We start from the raw sequence: 20,631 nt of genomic DNA, 5'->3' as shown, positions 1-20,631 counted from the left end.
GCAGACATTGTAAACACTCGGGGCTTAGCCTCAACTTCAGTTTAATTCAGGCTACATGCTCCTCCAAGGAAATATTTTCTGGATTCACAGCAGCTACGTGCACTATTTACTGTATCAAGCCATTTGTACATTATTTGGGGAAAACATGATAGTTGCCCTAGAAAAAAAAAAAAAAATCATCCAGAGCCTGCATCATATTTTGAATCAAATTGTTCTCTGTCTCCATCATTCCGAAACCACCATACACAAAAATGTTTTCAGTGACTAATTGTCACTACTGCCACATAATAAGAGGTCAACATTTCTGATGTTACTATTTTGAATTTGGGACCTGTTCAATGCCCAATTGTGACTTTTGAAGTTAAAAGCACTGGATAACAAGTGCGTCACAGCCAGGTTGTCATCAATTTTGTCTTTTTAAGTTATTTTTTGCCTTGATTCCTGCATTGATTGAAAGTGCAATGTTTCCCTCTGAAATGTAGTGAATAGAAGTCCTGCATTGGCAATGTTTAGTAAAAACATTTAAAGTATTAAAAGTACTCAAAGGAAACACCTGTCACCATTATACTATTATATGTTTTCGCTTATGCTTTAATTTGTGTGTAGCATTTTACTATTGTAGTTGTCTATGGCATTAACCAAGAACTTGGTTCCTTCTCGTTTACTAAACTTTTATTTTGGTAGGAGAAAGCTTTTAAAGTTGTTCCGGTTTACGTGACATCGATTTTTTTTCCCTTCCGTTTCAAACCTTCATAGAACTTCACTAAACACAACAGAAAGCTGTTGTCTTCGGGTCGGAAATTACCCCATGTGTTATCAGTATTATCACTTTTAATCACTAAAATCTAAGCTAACTACGTTGAGACATGGCTGGTTTACCACCGGGAGACCCACAGCTCGTCTCAATGATCGTCAGTCATTTAAAAACACAGGGACTCTTCGACCAGTTTCGGAGGGACTGCCTGGCAGACGTTGATACAAAGGTAACGGTTGAAAATATCTTCGTAACGTAATTTCAAACAGTGTTTATTGTGTAATGACTGTGTAACGTTTATGTGTGAAAGCTTAGTTTAGGGAGCTCTGAAAGCAGGTACTGTTCTGCTGGAGCAGGTTTGACACTTGAGTCCCGTTTCGGCTAACTGAAGCTACATGCCAGGTGTTCATTTGTTCATTCAGTTATTCATTATTTTTACTGCGGGGCCTGGAAAACGAGCTGTCGTTCATATTAAGGAGATAGGTCAGTGTTAGCTTTAGTTTTTCCTACCTCCGAGGCAGCCACTGGTTTTCCTTCATTTCCATTCATTTTGGTACAGTATAAAATTCAGTAAAGAGCCTTGGTGAGGATAGACAGGTTATGTAAATCTACCACATTTCTCATTTAAGGGTCAGGTTTGGGTCAGCATACAGGAAAATGTGGATAAGTTATGAATTGCTTATCTGAAGCTAGTTTCAACACAAGCTTGTTTTTCATGGTGCAATGAAACCTGAAATGAAAACTGCTTAGTGCTAAAATGATTAGTCAATTCATTGATTCTATGATGACCTTTATTATTATTATTATTATTATTATTATTATTATTATTATTATAGTTATTGGATTTTTCAAGTAACAATATCCAACAGTTGTTTTGTTATAGCCCCTCAACTATGATTCTCTTCTTGTCTTTTCTCTTGCAGCCAGCTTACTTGAACCTGAAACAAAGAGTGGACAACTTTGTCTCTAATCACCTCTCTAATCACACATGGAGCCCACATTTGAACAAGAACCAGCTGAGGAACAACATCAGACAGCTCGTGCTGCAGTAAGTGAGAATGGAGAAATATCTCTTTTCCACCTTTTGTTTGTCATTTCTACTTTTGCTAAACGTTCACTTAGTAGTTACTTAATAGTTCAGCAGTTGCACTGCTCTTCTGTATTTCAAGTGCTGCATTCTTTTACTTTGTGATGTTTTATATCTAGTTTTATGTGCACCACTTACCCGGAGTTAAATCAAGCTCTTCTTTTTAGATCCGGGATGCTGGAGCAGGGAGTGGACAGGATCGTGGCCCAAGTGGTGGATCCCAAAATCAACCACATCTTCAGGCCGCAGGTGGAGAGGGTGGTCCGTGAATTTCTGTCACCTGGCAGCTGCTCTGAAGAGCCACTGGCCCCACTGCCTTTGGCAGAGATCAAACCAGACAGCAGCATTCCTGAGCAGGGTACATAACATTCTTTTTTCTCTTTATTAGCCTTGCATGTTATGTTTGACCTTTACTTTTACCCACTCAGATTTTGACCACTGAACAAGAAGAATTCTTTTCCTTACTTGCACACACCATAGTGAAGTCATGACACAGATCTCTACTGGTGTCTAGTGTCTACTGCAGTGCAGACAACAGCCATCTTCTTGTTTGAATTTCTCCACTTTTACTCCTCCTTCCAGTAAACAGTTGTCACTTTTTGACTTTTCTTTATGATTTATGTAATACTGTATATCACATGGAGGCTGCCTCTCACAGTAGAGTGGAGATTCAGTCTTTACAGCCTCATGAAATGAGATTTAAAACACAAAAGTAAGCATCTGTTAAATTAAGTGTCTGACTTACATTCACACAGTTAACACATGTCATCACATGCTCTTATGGTCACAGCCTCATCGTCTGCTCCAACCACCACTGCAGCAAGTGACGCCATGTCCATCCTGGACACAATAACTTCTCTCAATCAGGAGGCTAGCGTCAGGGCCAGCTCGGTTACAGAGAAAGGACGCAAAGGCCACGCTTCAGATGAGCCCATGCATCTGGTGGAGGAGAGTGAGCAGGATATGAGTGTTGTGGAGGAAGGAGACTACCACCATGAAGGAAGGACGCTGGAAGAGACAGAGGAAACAAAGTTTGCATCAGAGATCCAGGCACTAGAAGTGAAGACAGAGGACACTCAGGAACAGATGGATCTGGGAAAAGAGAGGTTAATAGAAGAAGTGAAGATGGAGGATGAGGAGTCAGGAGCTCAGGAGCAGACAGAGGAGGAGAAAGATAATGTTACCAGCCGAACCACTGGAAAACCTTCAGAAGAGAAGCAGGAGGATGAGCTACTGAAACATACAAGTCAGGCCAAGCAGAAAGCCAGAGAGAGGATAAAGGAAGGTGAGCTGCTGTATACTCTGAATATGTTTTTAGTTTTATAACAATGCAAAGTATTCTTGATAAAAGCACATTTCTGAGTCAAGGCAAATTTCTGATTAGCACATTGCTGACTCTCTTTTGTTCCTTTGTAACAGTGCATTTGAAATAGAGTAAAAAAATAAGACAGACATGTCTTTGCATTGCAGAATACTCTTTGGAGGACTCTGACCTCGAAGGCCTCAGCGACATCACAGTGAGCTCCGTCCACACCAGCGACCTGTCGTCATTTGAAGAGGAAAGTGAAGATGAGGAGCTGCAGTCTGACTCTTCTGAAGAAGGGGAGCTTCCACTTGATGGTCTCAACTTTTTACTCCTGTCTGAGTTTTCAAACTAATTTTGAAAAGTAACTGTATCATAAAGTGTTAAATATGGTCTGTACTACAGATGTTACAGATGTTCTTCTACAGACTTTAATTTTATGTAAAAAATGTTTGTGTGTGTGTTTTTCTTTCACCAGATCAAGGTGAGAGCGCAGAAAAGAAACATGCAAGTGGAGATGCAGGAGAAGAAGAGCGTAAGCCTCGTCGCAAGGCCTATGTTCACAAGCCCTTCCTCTACTCCCGTTACTATAGCGACTCAGATGATGAAATCACTGTGGAGGAACGTCGAAGATCTGCGGTACGTTGTCTTAATACCAACATTAAAGGTACAGCATTGGAAATCTATTAATAGCTAAATGTAAGACTTTACTTGGTAAATGGAATTCTCACAAACTTGAAAACGGTACAGATTTTTATGGTCCATCTTGGTTACTGTCATTCTGTCATTGCTGTGTCTCTAAACTGTGATCACACAGGCAAAGGACAAAGAGGAAAGGCTGCTCAAGAGACAGCAGAACAGAGAACGAATGGAAGAAAAGCGCAAACAGAAAGCAGTGCAGGCTGAAGAACAAGGTATTTCCGTCTCTCACGCTTCTGCTGTCAAGCGCTTTATTGTGTCTAAATCTTCTCTTCAAATCTGCTCACACTTTATGTCACGCAATCTATAAATTGCATTGTGTGATTTTCACACTGTTTCGTCATGCTGTGTCCTCCCATTGTCCCCATCTTAAAATTCGAACATGTCTTCAGAATAGCTTTATGTACTCTTCACTGTTGCGTCATTTACCAGGCTTAATTTCTTATACAGATCACAAAAAACAAAAGAGTGGAGACTCTTTGGGGCTGGAGCGCCCCAGAGCCAAAGAGGCTCGCAAAGAAAGGAAAGTTCTGGAGAAAAAAATGGCTCTCAACAGGAAGAGGAAACTAGACTCAAGGTAGGTCATCAAAAGCTCAGACACAAATTCGTATTGGTGCTGATCAACTCAATCAAATGTTTAGATAGTTTTGCAGTGTTACATGCTGTAAATGCATCAATTTCATGTTTCAGGAAAGAGGGAGATGTTGCAAACAAGAAGAAAGGAGACACAGGAGGAGATGGATCCAAGAAAGTGGTATGTGAAAGCTGCCACTAATGAAGCACATTTCACTATAGGTAACATGTTTGTCCTTGGATTGGGGAGGTGTAACAAGCAACATTGTGTTTTATTGTTTTAAAATTAGGAAGTGAAATCTGCCACCGCAAAGACTCCACAACCAAAATTGATAAGAAATCTGTCAGAATCTGCATCATCTGACGAGAGGCACAGAAGGATGAGCGGCAGCGTCTCAGAGGATTCCAGCGAAAACAGAAAGATCTCCGACAAAGGCCGGACACACTCCTTCATCCTGGAGTTAGAGCAAGGTTCCCAGGAAGCTCTTAAACAACGTTCAGTTGGAAAATTTGATCGTCCGTCTCGTAAAGAACTTCACTCTAAAGAACGCAAAGAGAAAGAACGCAGCCTGTCAGATGAACGTGCCAAACTCAAACAAAAGCAGGAAAAGAAATCTGAACATCAGGCAGATGAATCTCAGCATAAGGAAGGTGTTAAAGTGTCGTCTGAAGAGAAAGGTGAGAAGAAGCCTAAAATGAAAAGTGAGAAGAAAATGACAGGAAACACAAGAGAAGGAAAAGCGTTTGTGTCTGAAGGTGTTGCTGATGAAGGCCCTAAAGATGCAAAGAAGGTGAAGGCTCCATCCACGGAGGTTGTCAAAGCAGAGAGGGACAAGGATAAACAAAAGGACAAAATTAGAGAAAAGGACAAAGATAAAGACAAGAGTAAAGAAAAGGAGAAGGCTAAAGGAGACAAAATTTCAGTGAAAAGTGATTTAAAGCAGCTGCTCCGCCCAGACTCTGCTGGTTCCTCTGAGGATCGGTCTGACATGGAGCCTGCACCAGACAGCAGCAAGAAGAAAGATAAACACTCCAAGGAAATCCTAAAAAGGTCAAAGAGCCACTCTGAGGACAGGCAAGGAGAAAAACCCAAATCTATAACTGATAGTAAAGACAGTGAGAAGGAGAAGACAAAACCAGATCAAGACAGCCAGAAATCCAACAAATCCAGCTCTGAAACAGACAAAGATCCAAAAAGAGTCAAGACAATAGAAAAAGGAAAAATCATTGAAAAACCAAAATCAAAATCCAAAGAGGAAACAAAGATTCCATTGTTATCAAAGACTGATAAGAAAGTTCAGAGTTCAGAAGTCAAAAGTGCAGGGGGTGCATCTGTCAGCAAACCTGAGGCAACAAAGGAGAAGAAAAAAGAGGGGAATACAAAGGACCAGGGGAAAGTCTCTGAAGAACCTTCACATGAGAGATCAGACATTAAGAATGGAAAGAAAAAATTAAAGAAGGATAAAATCCCAGAAAAGAGAGACGACAGCCAAGAAGAGAAGAAAGCACCCAGAGAAGACAAACTGGAAAAGTCAGATAAATCTTCAAAGTCGTCTGTTTCTTCAGTGAGTCTTGAAACAGAAGAGCTGCCTAAGAAACCATCTCTTCTCCAAGACACAAGCACAGACTCTGATCCCGTCACCACCACTGTCACCACCTCGTTCTCAGACGACACCTGCGATGCTTTAAGTGACATCACCCCTGAGCCACCTGAAGGAGAAACAGAGTCACGACTCAGTGAGATGCCTGCTGTGCCGGCTGAGGCCGACGCTCTGCTCACCCTGATGGACGTTTGTACCTCAGCGGAGGCGAGACTCCCACCTGAGAGCATCCAAGAAGCTGTGACTGATGAGATGGCGCTTCAGGATGCTGATATGAAAATGAAAGAGGCAGCTCTGACTCTGCTCTCTATGGATCCTGACAGTACAGTGTCCTCCAGTTTAATAAGTCATGATACAAGCGAAGAACCAGAGGTGAATCCACCGGCTCCACAACCGATGGAAACTACTGCAGCTGAAGAGGAAGAGCAGCATCCTCCTATAGATGTGCAAACAGCTGCTGAAACTGAGTTCACAGCCACTGAGCTGTCAACAGCCCCATCTCAACAAACTGCCCAGCTTGTTGATGAAAACCCAAAGACTGCAGGTACATGTCAAATTGCTTATAATTGGCCCTCTACGCATGTCAGAATGTTTCCATAATTAAAAAGCTCAATATGTGTCTCTGTATAGATGAATCTGAAAATGCAGAGAAAGAAATGGGCGCGTCAAAGGCTGAAATATCTGAAACACTTGCTCTACAGGTAAAAAAAACAAAAAAAAACAAAACATTTCACATTTGTGGAATTAAAATGCTTTGAAACCTCTGAAATAAAAGCCCTACATTGGCTTTTACTTTGGCATTTTGGACTATTTTACTAGTCCCAGTAAACTTCCTGTTGATTAAAAAAATTTGAATGAATGAAAAATTGGCACATTTAATCCTCTACATAGGAGGATGACGCTAACTCAAATGAATGTCAGGCTTCTTTGAACGAGGATGAAGCCAACAAGGGAGAAATAACTCCTGAAACACAGCCAGATGAGAAAATGGCGCCACCATCAGCTGACAAAGAAGGTCAACTTTCTTTTCTCCTACTTTAGCTTAAATTCTAATTTCTTTTCTTGTCTTTTGATCTTTGCGAATGTTATTTTTTTGTGGTTTCCAATGCGAAGTTAGTGGTTTGACAAAAGACATTTGTATTGATCAGGCATTGTGTGTGCATCAACCTCGCGGTGTTCATTTACTTCTTTACTTTCTATAATATTTCAGCTGTTGATGCTGTTGTGGGTGAAACAGAAGAGGTCAGAGGAATCACAGAGGAAAATACAGTTGCTGTTGTTTCGGATACCTCTGAACAAGTCTCCGAAATGTCCAGTGAACCAGTCTCCGAAATGTCCAGTGAACCAGTCTCCGAAATGTCCAGTGAACAAATCTCCGAAATGTCCAGTGAACCAGTCTCTGTAATGTCCAGTAAACAAGGTGAGAACAAGGACAAGGGACAAGGCTTGAAAACTTGTTGCGAAGAATACATGATTTTCGTTGGCTGACTATGATTTAACATGTTATTGTTACTTTAGATCAAATAGAGCCAGACGGTGCAGCCACAAAGATAAGCCCCAAGGTGAGGTACCATTCATGGTACACTAATTTCAATTGTTTGCCTTCGTAAATGTTCAAGTGAGACTAAATTTAAAGTCATCTCTCTTCAACTATAGGCAGAGGAAGTGGTAGCTGAAGAGAACCAGACCATGATGGACATAGATTACAGTAAATCTTTTCTCTTTCTTTTCTCTTCTACGAGACATTAAAATCTGACGAAACAATTTAATTGTATCCAGTGAATATTTTTAGTGAATTCATCAAAAGCTGTAAATAGGCAGCAGTTTTAACCTTACTTCTTTTCACCACTAGGTGAAGCTGAGAGTAAGACGCAGGAGGAAGAAAACGTTGCAGTAGAAGAGAGGGATCCACAGACTGTAAGTGTTCAACCTTTATTCAGGTTATCTATTTAATATGAATTGTTTGCCTTTGTTGATCTGTGGATCTTATGAATTTTGTTTAGATGGAAACTGGTGTCCCAGAGAAGACAGAAGAGGTCAGAGGAAGTGAACCTGAGTGTCAGCCCAAACTAGTCAAACAAATCAGTACGTCATGTGACTTTTCTTTTTGAATTATCCCCATGTATTGATTTTCCTCATCTGTTGCAACTACATTTCTCTGTCTTAGGAAGAGTGAAGTCTTTCTTATCCATATTACATATTTGATTGATAATGTTATAAAATGAGATATTTTTGTGTGTGTGTGTATTGGATTCTTTTGTTATTATATTTTGTACCTTTTTTCTTGACGCATGTGTTACAAAGAGCATACTGCAGTCTCAGGATGCTGAAACTGTAACTGAATACCGATTGTCAAGATATGCTTTCTCTTTATTCCTCCTCTATAAGCACTGGTTCTTTTGCTCTTAATCTCAGTCATTGCTGTTTGTTTGTATTTTCTAGGTAACGTCTCCAGCACAGACAGTCAGGAAGATGGGAAGGAATCAGACCTGTCCGAAAAGGTCACTTTTTCCTTTTTTTTTTTTTTTTTTTTTTTTTAAGCAGTTTGTTTAAAACTCAGCTCTTATGGAATAACTGAGCTGTTTTTCGTTTTGTAGGAACAGAAGACAGAAGGAAGAGGCAGACGGAAACGGAAACAGCCCAGTCAGAAAGTTGCAGCAGTGAAAGAACATGGTACAGTAGCTAAGATTCAAAGATTATAAGTTTGTTTTGTCCAGGTTTGTGACACCTCCATTTAGACTATTTAAAATTGTCATTAAATTTGGAAATTATTACTAATCACAAACAGTGACCTTTTTAAAATGTATAATGCAGTTGGTAAACAACATATTACACATACATTATACATATTAACTATTTATGGATGAAACGATTCCACTGAAGAGCCCCCAGCAGCTGGACTGCCTCAGTGGGAGTTTTAACAGATAGTTATAAAAGTTCTGTGAAATAATTCTTTATATTTTTGTAACTGATCAGGTGATGAAAAGGAAAGAAAGGAGCAACTGTCTGATGAGGTAAATGCAACTTTTTGTCATGTCGCATCCATCACAGAATAACAATGTGATTGTAAAATTGGTGCTTTGTGTGTTCTTGCTTTGGCTTTTGGAACCTGTTAAAACATATAAACGGCAGTGTTGAGGCAACCTTTCTTGCAGAAAATCAACTTATGCACGTAAATGTCTAATTCAAGTCCACATTGTTTTGCTCACGAACATCAGGAAACTGAGCAGGAGAAGGTTGAAGAGGTCAGTACACCTCGCAGGGGACGATCATCCAGATCAACCGAGGAGGCAGAGACGGGTCAACCTATAGAACCTGAAAAGTCTGAGGAGACTCCGAGCCGCAGGGGAAGACGTTCAGGAACTGCACCCAAAGAAGCCACTGCTGGTAAACTGGTCATATGGTTGTTATATGGTTGTTGTTGTTAAGGTGTTATTCGATGAAACGATTGTATTCTTTGGTTTATAGGAGCAATTTCCAGTTTAAAATTTAAGTTTCATTTGTACATTTTTGAGATATTGATTGAATTTGACTGAAGTGTTTTAACTTTTTCTCCAACGTTTTGCTGCACTGTTAACATCATTTTAAATAAGTTAAATGAAAAGCTTTCTGCTCTTTAAAATGCAAAGATTTTATTCAGACAAAGATGAATTGATTTTATTGTACTTTACACTGAACACATTGTTGAACAGATTGACAAGTGCTACAGAGGATAGAATGATGTACAAGTGTCAAAAGTCTGAGTCTAAAGTTGTGTTATTTTGTTTTTAACATCAGATATTCAGAAGGAAGAGGAGAATATAAATGAGGAGAGTGCTGATAAAACTTCATCAGGGAAACCAGCAGAGGAGGAAGAGGTATGTTAAGAAAAGTGCACCATGTATTTAATATGAAACAGCCCCAGGTTTGTTATTACAAAGATGGCGCTTATTTCTGTACACGTGACACTGTTAGCTAGCAGTCAAATGTGTTATTTTAGTGACTAGACATGATGATCGAACCCTGTCAGCTGACAACAATGAATGATATTTTGTGCAACACTGAGTGCATATAGTTTGTGATGTTTCACAATATTATTCCAACTTTAAGAAAACTGAAGATGAAAGTGCAACAAAGGAAAGGGAGGTCCAGCTGCCGACTCCTGATCCAGACGGTTCTGAAGGTGCAGGGAACGCAGACTCCAAAGAGACCACTGACATATGTAAGTTCGTTTTTAATTCAAGTCTCTTCTCTATTTGAGTGACAGAGTACAGGCTCGTGATGCAACATGTCACTGTTAACAACCTGTCAAATGGTATGAATGAGTAATTTGGCAATTATAGTTAGCATAAAGAAAGGCTGGCATTATTGCCATGAGATAAATATTTGTAATATATTTTGAATCAGTTTTGATCAATCATATTTCCATTCCAGGTGAACCAGCAGTGAAGAGAAAAAGGTCAGAGGAAATGGAGGAATCTTTGGAGGTGAGATTTGCCATTTTTATTGATTAAAATATTCTCTGAATCCTGGTTTGCACGTCCATCTCAATCTGTATTCGCTTCCTTTACCCTCTCTATGAAAAGTTACCTACACCTAAATTGCTGTATGTGTGTTTTGATACTATTCAACAGGAAACCCAGGCTGATGAGGAGGTGAAGGAGGACAACAGTCAGCAGGAGCAAAACAAGCAACAGCCTGAAAAAGACGACGGTAAGAAAGCACACATACCAAACACTCAAATTAAAAGTGTGAAATTAAAGCAGAGGCTCTTTACTTTTGGCCTGGATACTTGTTGTAGAGACAAAACGTCACAACATTGTATGAGTTAGGAGGAGAGTGATTTACCATTATCATTATATTCTCTGTATCGTACATTCATCTTTTCCCAGGTGGTTCCCCTTCAGTGAGCCAGGCGGAGGGACAAGAGGAGTTGAAAGAGGAGAGCTGCAGTGAGAATAAACCAGATGATGTATGTTGGTGTAAAAACATGTTTTGATGTTTTAAATATACTTCCATTATTTTAGCTGTCTTTATTGTCAAAAGACTATAAATATGAGCCATAGTCTTTTCCTTTTAAAACTTTACTAGTGACTTGTACTTAGTGGTGATTGACTTATTTCATTTCATCTTATTAAACTGAACTCTGACCTAGTAAATTAAATGTTTTAATAAAACCCTGTTTTATCATCTTACCAGGCTGAGGAGGAGCAACAGCAAGAGGAGCAAGAGACGACTCCAAAGAGAAATGCTCGGAGAGGACGACCTTCAAAGGCAGCGGCAGCCACAGAGGATTCAGGTAAGGAAACTTACAATTAAATTACAGCTTAAGTAATATTTTACAAATGCGGTTTGTCACCTTTTTAAAAATGTTTATACCCTCAGTAACTGTTGTAGGGAAATGTATTCATGAACTGAATATAACCTCTGACTTCCATGACCATTTATCATTTTTCCCACAGATAAAAAAGACAAAAAGGCAGAAGAAAAAGAAAGCGAGCAGAACGATGAAGAGGAGGAGGATGATGGTGAGGAAGGAAAAACTGCAACCAGGGCGACCACGCGGTCAGCCTCTCGACTGGAGGCTGAAAGGTAATTTAATTGAAATGTACTGCTGGAAGTGTCATCACTCCAGTATCAGTCATCTGTACAGTCATGCATTTTAAATATTATTTGAGCTCTTTGTCTGTTAACAAGATCTATAGTAAAACTCTGCAGGAAGGGCGAGTAAATAAAAGAAACAATGGAACACACAACAAACACCTGCAGAAAGAAGACAGACGACAACTCTGTATTTTATATTGTGTCATGAAATCTAACTCGTCAGTATAAATACAGCACTAAAAGCCACGAGACACTATCATCCTTTGTGCTAATCTAAAGTCAGTGGTGATGAATGAGCCTCTGATTGTTTTAGTGCTGAGTGTTTACACTCTGAAGCACCCAGAAGGCATCATCACTGTCTCATCCTATTAAATGAAAGCTGGGGAGATTTAGTAGTAAAGTAACAACTGTTGTTTCATATTTGTTTTTATTGCTTCTCAGAAACAAGCCAAGTAAACCATCCACCCGGGCAAGTCGACAGAGTGGTAAAGAGGAGACCGCAGCTGGCACACGGTGAGTTTGTTTCACTGAGGTTAAGCAGAACTAACGGGCTTAAAGGGGAATCCGACCAAATCTGACTGCTGGGTCGCTGCTCTGTGAAAGAGGAGGTTTTACCAAAGGTTTTCCCGGAATTTCAAAATGTTTTGGAGTTATTAGCGCCCAAAGTGAAAATAAGAAATCATTTTGTATGGCCTGAGCTGTTTGAAAGGAAGGTATAATAAATATCTTGAATTACACTACAGGTACAGGATCACTGTCAATAAAAAATAAGTAGACTTGTGAATAATTTGATTTGATAATATATAATTTCTTTATTTTAAGAATATTGTAGGAGGGAGACAAAGCTTTTGTGTCTAGTGTCATTACAAATCAAGGCTCTCCTGAAGTAATAATGATAGATTGCCATAATTTGCTACATTAAAAATAAGTAGTCTCTTTTTTCCCCACCATGGTTTGTATGCACTGTATGTCAACTTATACATTTATACATACATTTATATTAATTGATTAATCATTTGGTCTGTGAAGTGTGAAAAATAATACATAAATGTATTCCTATTACTCTCACAGAAGACAGAATAAGCAGGAGATCATTACACTGGAACAAGGGAATATTTAGAATTTTTGGTGGAAAAACATTATCAGCAATTATCAAAAACAACCAACATTTAAAAATATTCTTTGGTTAATACAGTCTTTCATCTTAACCCACCAGGTTAAAAGGGAGAATCCATTTTTCAATACAATGCAGCAAATACTGTAACTTTTCAAACTCAGGATTCTTCACTCTCCTAATATTTTTGGATAATTGACTAATTTCCAAGTCCTCAACACTCCAGCCGTTCATTAAATCTCCAACTGTTCTAAAAACTGTACTGCTGTTGGAAAACAAATGGACCCTAGAAAAAGTGGATCCTACAGAAATGGCTTCAAGTCTAATTCCTTTAATTTCCTCATTTAACCCTCTCAGTTTAATCCAAAATGCCTCTTTCTCAAAGAGCAACTTCTCAATGTCTCCCCCTCTATGTTAAACATTCCTTCTTCTCAGGAGACTGGATGATTCATTTCCATGACTACAACATGTTTTTTTTTTATTTTATTATCTATACATTTGTATTGGTCATCAAGAAAATGTATTTGTATTTGGGAGGTTCTGTTTTTTCTACTTTATTTATTATTCCCATTTGTAGTTTCAGAGCAGATTTAGTCAGGAATTTTTACTTATTTTGTTTTTGAACTCATTAAATTTCACATTACAAAAGTCCTTTTGAAATCTGTCTCCTGCACTGTTGTTTCTCTCAAGGGGTTATGTGGACATGCCAAGCTCCAGTCTTTGTGCATGTAATGGTTATTGCAACACTTCTCATGAATAACTCTTGAATTAACAAAGGCAAACCTTTACAGCACTTAATATGACACTGTAGACAAACGGGCTGACTTGCTCCTTGTTTCCCTCCTGCAGCGGAACGAGGGGCCAGGCAGCAGTGGCGAAGGGGGGCCGTAAACGGGAGACCAGCCCTCCCGCTGTGCGAACGCGGGGAGGACAGAAATCAGAGGAGCCCCCTTCCAAGAGAGCCAAACGCTGAAACCTCTGACAGCAGTGGACCAGTTTGCCCCAGCAGTGTTTTTTCTGCACTCCATATTCAAGTCAGTTTTGCTGTTGGGGGTCAGAGAACCTCTACAGTCAGTTAGCATGTAAAGCTGTTTCTGCTTCATTGACTGTAGATATTGAAAAGCTCTGGATAGTATTATACACTCTCCTCTGATGGTTGAGTGTAAACCTGAGGATCTGTGTAGGAATCCCTTAGAGTACTTTCTACCGCACTACGCCCATATGGTTTGGATCAGTCTTCATCATCCTTCTGTTTATTCAGTAATGCCCAGTAAACCAGAGTATTTCAGACCAATCAAAGGCCTAATGTGCAGCTGAGCCGCGCTTTGAGATAGAGAGGGTGAATTGAAATTAGCAGTCAGTCAACACCTTCTACAGACATCACTGTTACACATTTGTGTTATTTCTGATTTGTAAATTCAAACACTTGTAGAGATAGAAATCATTGTGAAGCATCTAACATTCATTATGAATTTTATTATTTAATATTCATTCTGTGAATGAAAGGAGAAATTTTCCTCCCTCTTTTTTTTAAGGTTTTGTTTTTATACATAATATTCGGCAGGTAAGGTACGTTTTTTTTTTTTCTTTTCTTTTCTTTTCTTTTTTTTCACTGTTGAAATAACAGCAGTATTAGTCACTGACAGGGAAAACATGACAGAACACGAACAGTTTCTTTAAACTCAGTCTTCATGAAATATTTGTAACAACACCCTTTGCAGACAAAGTGCTGTTTCTTGTGGAGGTAATCTAGATATTTGTATTGTTTCAGAGTTAAGTGTTTATCAGTATGATGGCAATAGATATCTTGCCTGCCTGTCAATGTAAAGACAGTTGTTTCATGAATGTAAAAATACCGAATATTGCTTCCTTTTTTCATTTCCAAGCAAATATAAATCACTTTAGGTTCTTACTTGTGGTCGATAGTCAATTTCTAACTTTGCATTTCACTTTCTACTTTTATAAGTTCTTATTTTTCATACTAAATACTCATAAGGGAAGTTTTTGTGCATCTCTTGATATTTATTCTTTTCTTTACGACAAATGTAGTCACTGCACTAGAAGCAAATGAAAGCACTGCTCATTGGTCTATTATATTTTTAAGCTCTTACACTTTTCTTTGATTTTATTACAGCTTACAGTTAATGCACATACCTGCTGGTTAAAACATATTTATGTGTCTGGAATATACTTCATGGTAGTTTTCATAGATTTTCTTCTTTCTAAAAACAAAAACAAAAAAAACGGTTATGCAACTGCTAAAGGAAATCCAAACTCTGCTGCTTCTGTTTTTCAAAATTGAGCTATTTTGGAAAGTAGAGATCTGTGTTTATGAAAAGATAAAACAGTGCACAGAGCAGAATATACAGATTTGTATTAATTCACCCATATTATGTCTAAAACGTTATCTCTTCTGTTTCCTAAATGGATGTGCTGTCTGTAATGTGTAAATAGCTAAAGACATTAACCAATCACCTCCGAGTGGAGAAGAGGAGAGGACATTCCTGCCTGCTAATGGGGGATAAAACTGACAAACTCAGAATGAAATATTCCCCCATCATTAACACGTTAGGAGGCTTTAATCGCTGCACCTGAACTTGCGGGATCCAAAAAGCATGGGGAGAGGTTACGGAAAGCCTGAATTCTCTGGTTGAAGTTTTCCAACCATTCCTGCGGATTGCTAAATTTGATTCCTTCAAGGTGTACCTCTCTCAGGTATTTCCTGGTGCTGCAATCCAAGCCTTAAAATATTAGCCCAGCACGACTCATTTAAAGGTTTGGATTAGCTTACATTTAGCCACCAGGGCTGGCAGACAAACAGCACTCCTTTCACTCCCTGATGCCATTGGAGTGACTTGAGATGTCATTTTATTATAGTCGTTTGCATTGTAGTGCAAAATGATTTTTGAATTTGCCAAGCAGGCCTCCACTGCTGAGTATCAGCGGTTTGAGTCACATTAGACGGATTCATAGGCAGCAGGTTTTATGTATTAGAGGGAGGACAGCTGAGTTCAGTCAGTAGGGACCTCACATCAAGATTTTGAAAAGGTAGAGAAAGCAGCAACACAAGATAACAAAAAATCTAAATCTGCTTATTTAACTCTTGCGCCATAAATCTTTCAGATGTTTTTAATCTGCTGTACCTGGAGGTATTTTACCAAGTAAAGATTTTACTCTTTGATCATTTTTACTCATCTGACATAATGTGGTAAACGGATCCAATTTTCTGCTGCTCTAGGGTTGCTGTAGTTTAGCACTAAATGTTTTTAGTTTTGCCTTCATCGGTGTGGTTTCCTTATATTCAGTCCAGTGATCCAGTCTTAAAAATCACCATAGATACACAAGTACATACATAAATACATACTTACATACAAGATCACAAAACATCATTACCATCATCCTTTTAAAATAGATTCTACAAAATACAATATTTACTCCTTATGGATACAAAATGCACAAAAGTATGAATCTCCAGTTTTCAATACGGCAGCTTTTTGACTCGGACTAGTTCAAATTATCCATTAACATGAAGAGATGGAAAAATATATTGTGTCTTGCAAATGAGGTCTCGGACTAACCTTGCACCCAGAATGACCTTATTACTGATCAGTGACCTGGCGCAGTTGTTTCATCAGACTTGTCTAGATGGTGTGTCAGCTACTACTAATAGATAGAGACGTATACATTACAACCTCCCTTCCAGTCTAGCTCACAGCCTATAAGCTACAGAAGACCCCACCTGGTTTATAAGAGATGTGTTTCAGATGTGGCACTGAGAAACTGTACTTCGTTATGTGTTAAAGTCAATGGTGGAGGAAGTATCACACTGTAAAAATACTGTCACAAGTCAAAATCCTGCAAAATTACTTAAAAGTATGTTAGTATAATCAGGGAAATGTACTGTTAAGTATTAAACAAGTCCTCTAATATTAAAAGTACTGTATCATTAGATATCGCAGACCTAAAAGACCAAGAAGGACTCACTTACTATTACTCATGCATTAATGTAAAAGCAGGACTTTACTGTTGTAGTTGGGGGGGCTTTTTATTTTTCAAACTATTGTGCATAGGACTATTGCTAATGATTATTCTCTTCATGGATTACTCTGCTGATTATCTCCTTCATTAATTAATTGATTGTTTAATTTTTAGAAATTGGGAAAGTAGTAAGAAATATCCATCTCAATTATTTACACCCCAAACTGACGCCATCACAATGCTTTATTTGGTCCAAACCATGGAATTATTAAACAAATTACAATTATTCAAACAATTAAAAGGAAAAGCAGCAAATTCTCACAGCTGAAAAGCTGGAACAATGAAATAATTTGGTCTTTTTGCATGAAAAATGACAAACTATCAAAGTAGTTGCCATTTGCTTTTTGTACAAAAGTAGAAGTAGTTCATATTTGTACTTAAGTAAGTAAATCTAAACGTACTTGATTAAAGTCCAGACTCTGGCATGAATATCTGTAACACACCGACAAAATCATAAGAATCAATTTCCCACAATTTTTTATGTGTTGCCATATAGTGTATAGCAATGACGTGGAAGTCCAAACCCCCCCTCTAAAGATACAGTTCTCTGAAATGATCAGCTGTGTCAGACAGTCTTAGAAAGACAAATAACATCATCTTAACAATTTGGCCGCCTTATTTGGATTAAATAGACACATCACCTGTATTGGCGATATAATTGTTATAATAAATATAACCATCTTTGTCTAACTTTAACTTCTCTTTGTAGTTGTAGTGTCTCTTCTTATGGATGCAATCTCAAACACATGACTAATTGATAGACTATGTAAGAAAAACAGACACAGACACAGACACAGACCATCCTGATGAAGGAAAAATGGCCAAAAAACATGAAGTGCATAAGGCACATTTTTTTGCAGTACTTCCCAGCATAATGTTACATCAATTCCTAATGATATAGTCATTTAAATCGGTGCGGCCTGGACTCAGATAAGCAGCAGAAATGGATAGATGGATAAACCAATTAAAACTCAGTCAGTGTTTGCTACAGATCTGATGAAGATCCACAAAAAAGCACAGAATCCACTTGTGCAACAATCCCACATGCAGTTTAATTGTGTGACATCTCACAACAACCTGCAATCGGATACAAAAACATTTGTAAGCAACATAACTGCCAGTAACAGGCGACAGAAAATACTTAAGACTTTTTGATACCATCTCAGGCCTTCGTTTGAGGAAACTGAATTCTTCTTTTTAACACTAGACCTCCAGAAAACCCTCAGAATGGGCAGGTCTGGTTATTTGGGTTCTGGCACTGCACCACTCTAACTTTTCAGCTCTGGCATCTAGAAGTTTTTGACTGTGATACAAGATACCAACGACATGTAGTGCCTCAAACCTCCTCACACCTCCTCCTCTTCGTTGTAAGCTAGTCTGCTGGTGGGTAGCAGTGCAGTTTATCCAGCGGAGAGCTGCGGAAAGATGGTGGTTTCACGCAGCTGTCAACTGGAATAGAGGTAACTGTTGGTTTTGAGCGGAGGGGATCCTCGCAGGCTGCTGCAGGGATAAGGGGGCTCACTCACTCACTCCTGCTGCTGCCTCTCTGCACTGGGAGTGGTCTTTCCTCTACTGGGGATTTGGCCAGGCCGACTGGCACTGAATATAATGCTCTCCCATTCAGCCACTCCTCTCTCAAGCCATAAAAGTTAACAGGTGTTTAACGTCAGAAGTGCTTCATACGAGAGTCATAGAAATAACCAGTGACAGGCAGCAGGGAGGGGTGGTGGCTTAGAGACTTAAAGATTTCTTTTTTTTTTTTTCATTCTTTTGCAGTATTGAAATAGTTCTGCAGTTGAGTCAAGATTTGCATCGACTCCTGGCATCTGAAGCTGCAACAAATACACACCAGAGTGCACAAAAATTCCTAAAATGTGTTTTCACTACTAACGCATTGAGGTCAAATTGATTGGCTGCAGTATATCAGCATTGTGTGAAGTTATAAAAGCATCATACTGTATCTTTGGTCTTGTGTGATACAGAATTTTAAAGAAGAATCTTTTTGACTGTGATTTTTAGCTTTGGCATGTAAAATACATCATGTGTAGGCAATTTATACTTCTGCTGCTACGTGCAAAATGTCAGCTTTCATCATCCCAAATTGTCATTGTTAAAAATTTAACACTCAAAAACTCACACCGAAAAAAATAGGTTTTCAGAGCCTCTTACGGATAAATCTGGATTTATTCTATATTTGTCATGTCAAAGCCTGATAAAGTTTATTCCTCTTTGCCGTTGAGCTCCATTGTTCAAAAACTACCACTAAATCACTGAGTGACATGTTCCTTTACCACACTGAGCATATACAGTGTCTAGGCACTGTGGCGTATTTTGAGTCTATTTGAAATACACTGTCCTGCTTCAGTAAATACTCACTAGAGATCCAAATCTAGTAATCTGCCACTGAAAATAGCCCCACAATAAATTAACTATTTACTATTTACTCCTGTTTACGGAACATTTGCTAAACCCTACAGTGCCCCGCTGTTTTATGAAATTATTTTGGCTTTAAAAAAAATTACTGTGAAGACATTTGTAAGATTCATGTTTTCAGCAAATAGGCTCAGGTCTGAGTGTAGGGAAGACAGAATGAGAGGTGCACTAACATCGTTTGTCGTCTCATATAACAATACAATATAATGTCAGCCTAATTCTTCTTTAGTGCTGAAGGATTACTTGATTAATCCATTGGTCAATCGACAGAAAATTAATTTATAACATTTTCTGATAAATCATTTGAAGTATTTATCAAGCAAAAAGCCCAAACACTGGCTGGTTCCAGTTTCTCAAATTTGAAAACTTGAAAACTGATTAAGTTTAGACTAATCGATTCACCCAAGAAATAGTCAACAGAGTAATAACAAAAATAATGATTAGTTACAGCCCTGCTTGTCTACTCTAAACTTACACACCTGTCACGGAGGCAAATCTGTTATCTGCACGTACCCAAAGTGCAGAGCTCGTCTTCAGGAGCCAGAAGCTGCAGCTGCAGTCTGTGACACCCACTTCACTGTCTGAAAAGAAAAGCCCCATAATATCTCAAGAATTTCTCAATGGTCCTTAAAGTTTTCATAACTACATCAACTCCTATGTTCAAAAGTGGTATTTTACATGTGACACGAAACCAGTGAAAGGGGTGTGCTGCTTTGAAGGACGTCTTTATTTAGGCGTGAGCGGAGGAGAAAGGAGCCGGTCACAGAGCCCTGAGAAGGCAGCGAAAGGCCCCTCAGACCTGAGAAGCCTTTCATGATGTGCTTGAGCTGATGCATTATCTGTTGCGTGCCAGAAGCGGATGGAAGCTCGTTTGTCAGCACAGCAAAGCCAAAAATAAACTATAAATCACGTCTGCACTATCTACACACATTAATTGGACTGTAACAGTGGGCTACCCCCCCCCCCCCCCCCCCCCCCCCCCCCCCCACACACACACACACACACACTTCTGCTTCTGTGTCTGCAGTAATGTAGCCACTGCTGAGATGTTTTGAATTTCTTCCAAGAGACGGAGGAACTTCTCTCTGCTCGTCTCTTGGTTCCATTTACTGTATTAAGTATTCTGTCCCAAGGGCTCTTCCATTTAGTGCTCCATCGCATGCAAGGATAATTTTTCTTTGGGAAAGAGGGTTCAGTTGTAACTGAGGCGACTAAAAGCATACTTAAAGTTGGCAGTAACCCCCCCGCCCCTTCCCTTTCCTTCCACTTTCCAATGCTGAGGTTGATTAAGGCTGCTATCATGGTGGATCTGATATTTGGTGAGAAATCTAGAGGGCGTTTTGGGAGCATTTACTGCAAATGACTCTTGGCAGTGCCCTCTCATGTATTGCTCCACCTGAACACAATTTGGCAGCTATTCTCACATAAGGAGGAGGAAGGGGGCCG

General features: G+C 39.1%; 1 protein-coding gene and 1 long non-coding RNA gene across 3 annotated transcripts in view; one reads left to right on the top strand and one right to left on the bottom strand.

Moving 5' to 3' along the window:
* Positions 1–733: 733 nt before the first annotated feature.
* On the top strand, positions 734–14,626 carry bod1l1 (biorientation of chromosomes in cell division 1-like 1). 2 transcript variants are annotated; one of them, XM_023398130.2, is made up of 30 exons: positions 734–983; positions 1,678–1,802; positions 2,009–2,199; positions 2,632–3,126; positions 3,312–3,461; positions 3,623–3,783; positions 3,962–4,058; positions 4,294–4,420; positions 4,534–4,597; positions 4,707–6,561; positions 6,648–6,718; positions 6,909–7,032; positions 7,228–7,437; positions 7,536–7,579; positions 7,674–7,725; positions 7,870–7,934; positions 8,021–8,102; positions 8,460–8,518; positions 8,621–8,690; positions 8,994–9,031; positions 9,236–9,404; positions 9,795–9,874; positions 10,107–10,218; positions 10,431–10,483; positions 10,631–10,709; positions 10,889–10,968; positions 11,196–11,295; positions 11,459–11,588; positions 12,042–12,113; positions 13,564–14,626. In XM_023398130.2, exons 1-30 carry the CDS (start codon positions 867–869, stop codon positions 13,685–13,687), a joined length of 5,196 nt encoding a protein of 1,731 aa, XP_023253898.1. In that variant the 5' UTR covers positions 734–866; the 3' UTR covers positions 13,688–14,626. The 2 variants fall into 2 exon arrangements, with proteins under 2 accessions (XP_023253898.1, XP_023253897.1); XM_023398129.2 differs by having other exon boundaries at positions 8,615–8,690.
* Positions 14,627–16,777: 2,151 nt separating this feature from the next.
* Positions 16,778–20,631, bottom strand: part of LOC147817111 (uncharacterized) — an 8,916-nt gene continuing 5,062 nt past the window's right edge. The window contains exon 5 of the long non-coding RNA XR_015436625.1: positions 16,778–19,766. This is a non-coding gene — a long non-coding RNA (uncharacterized LOC147817111). The remainder of the gene's footprint in view (positions 19,767–20,631) is intronic.

This window comes from Seriola lalandi, unplaced genomic scaffold (assembly GCF_002814215.2).
Source record: "Seriola lalandi dorsalis isolate HSWRI2012SDOR001 ecotype SW California unplaced genomic scaffold, Sedor1 jcf7180002054972, whole genome shotgun sequence".
Classification (NCBI taxonomy): Eukaryota; Metazoa; Chordata; class Actinopteri; order Carangiformes; family Carangidae; genus Seriola; species Seriola lalandi.
Note: the sequence above shows the minus strand (reverse complement) of the source record. Positions and strands in the feature narration are given on the sequence as shown.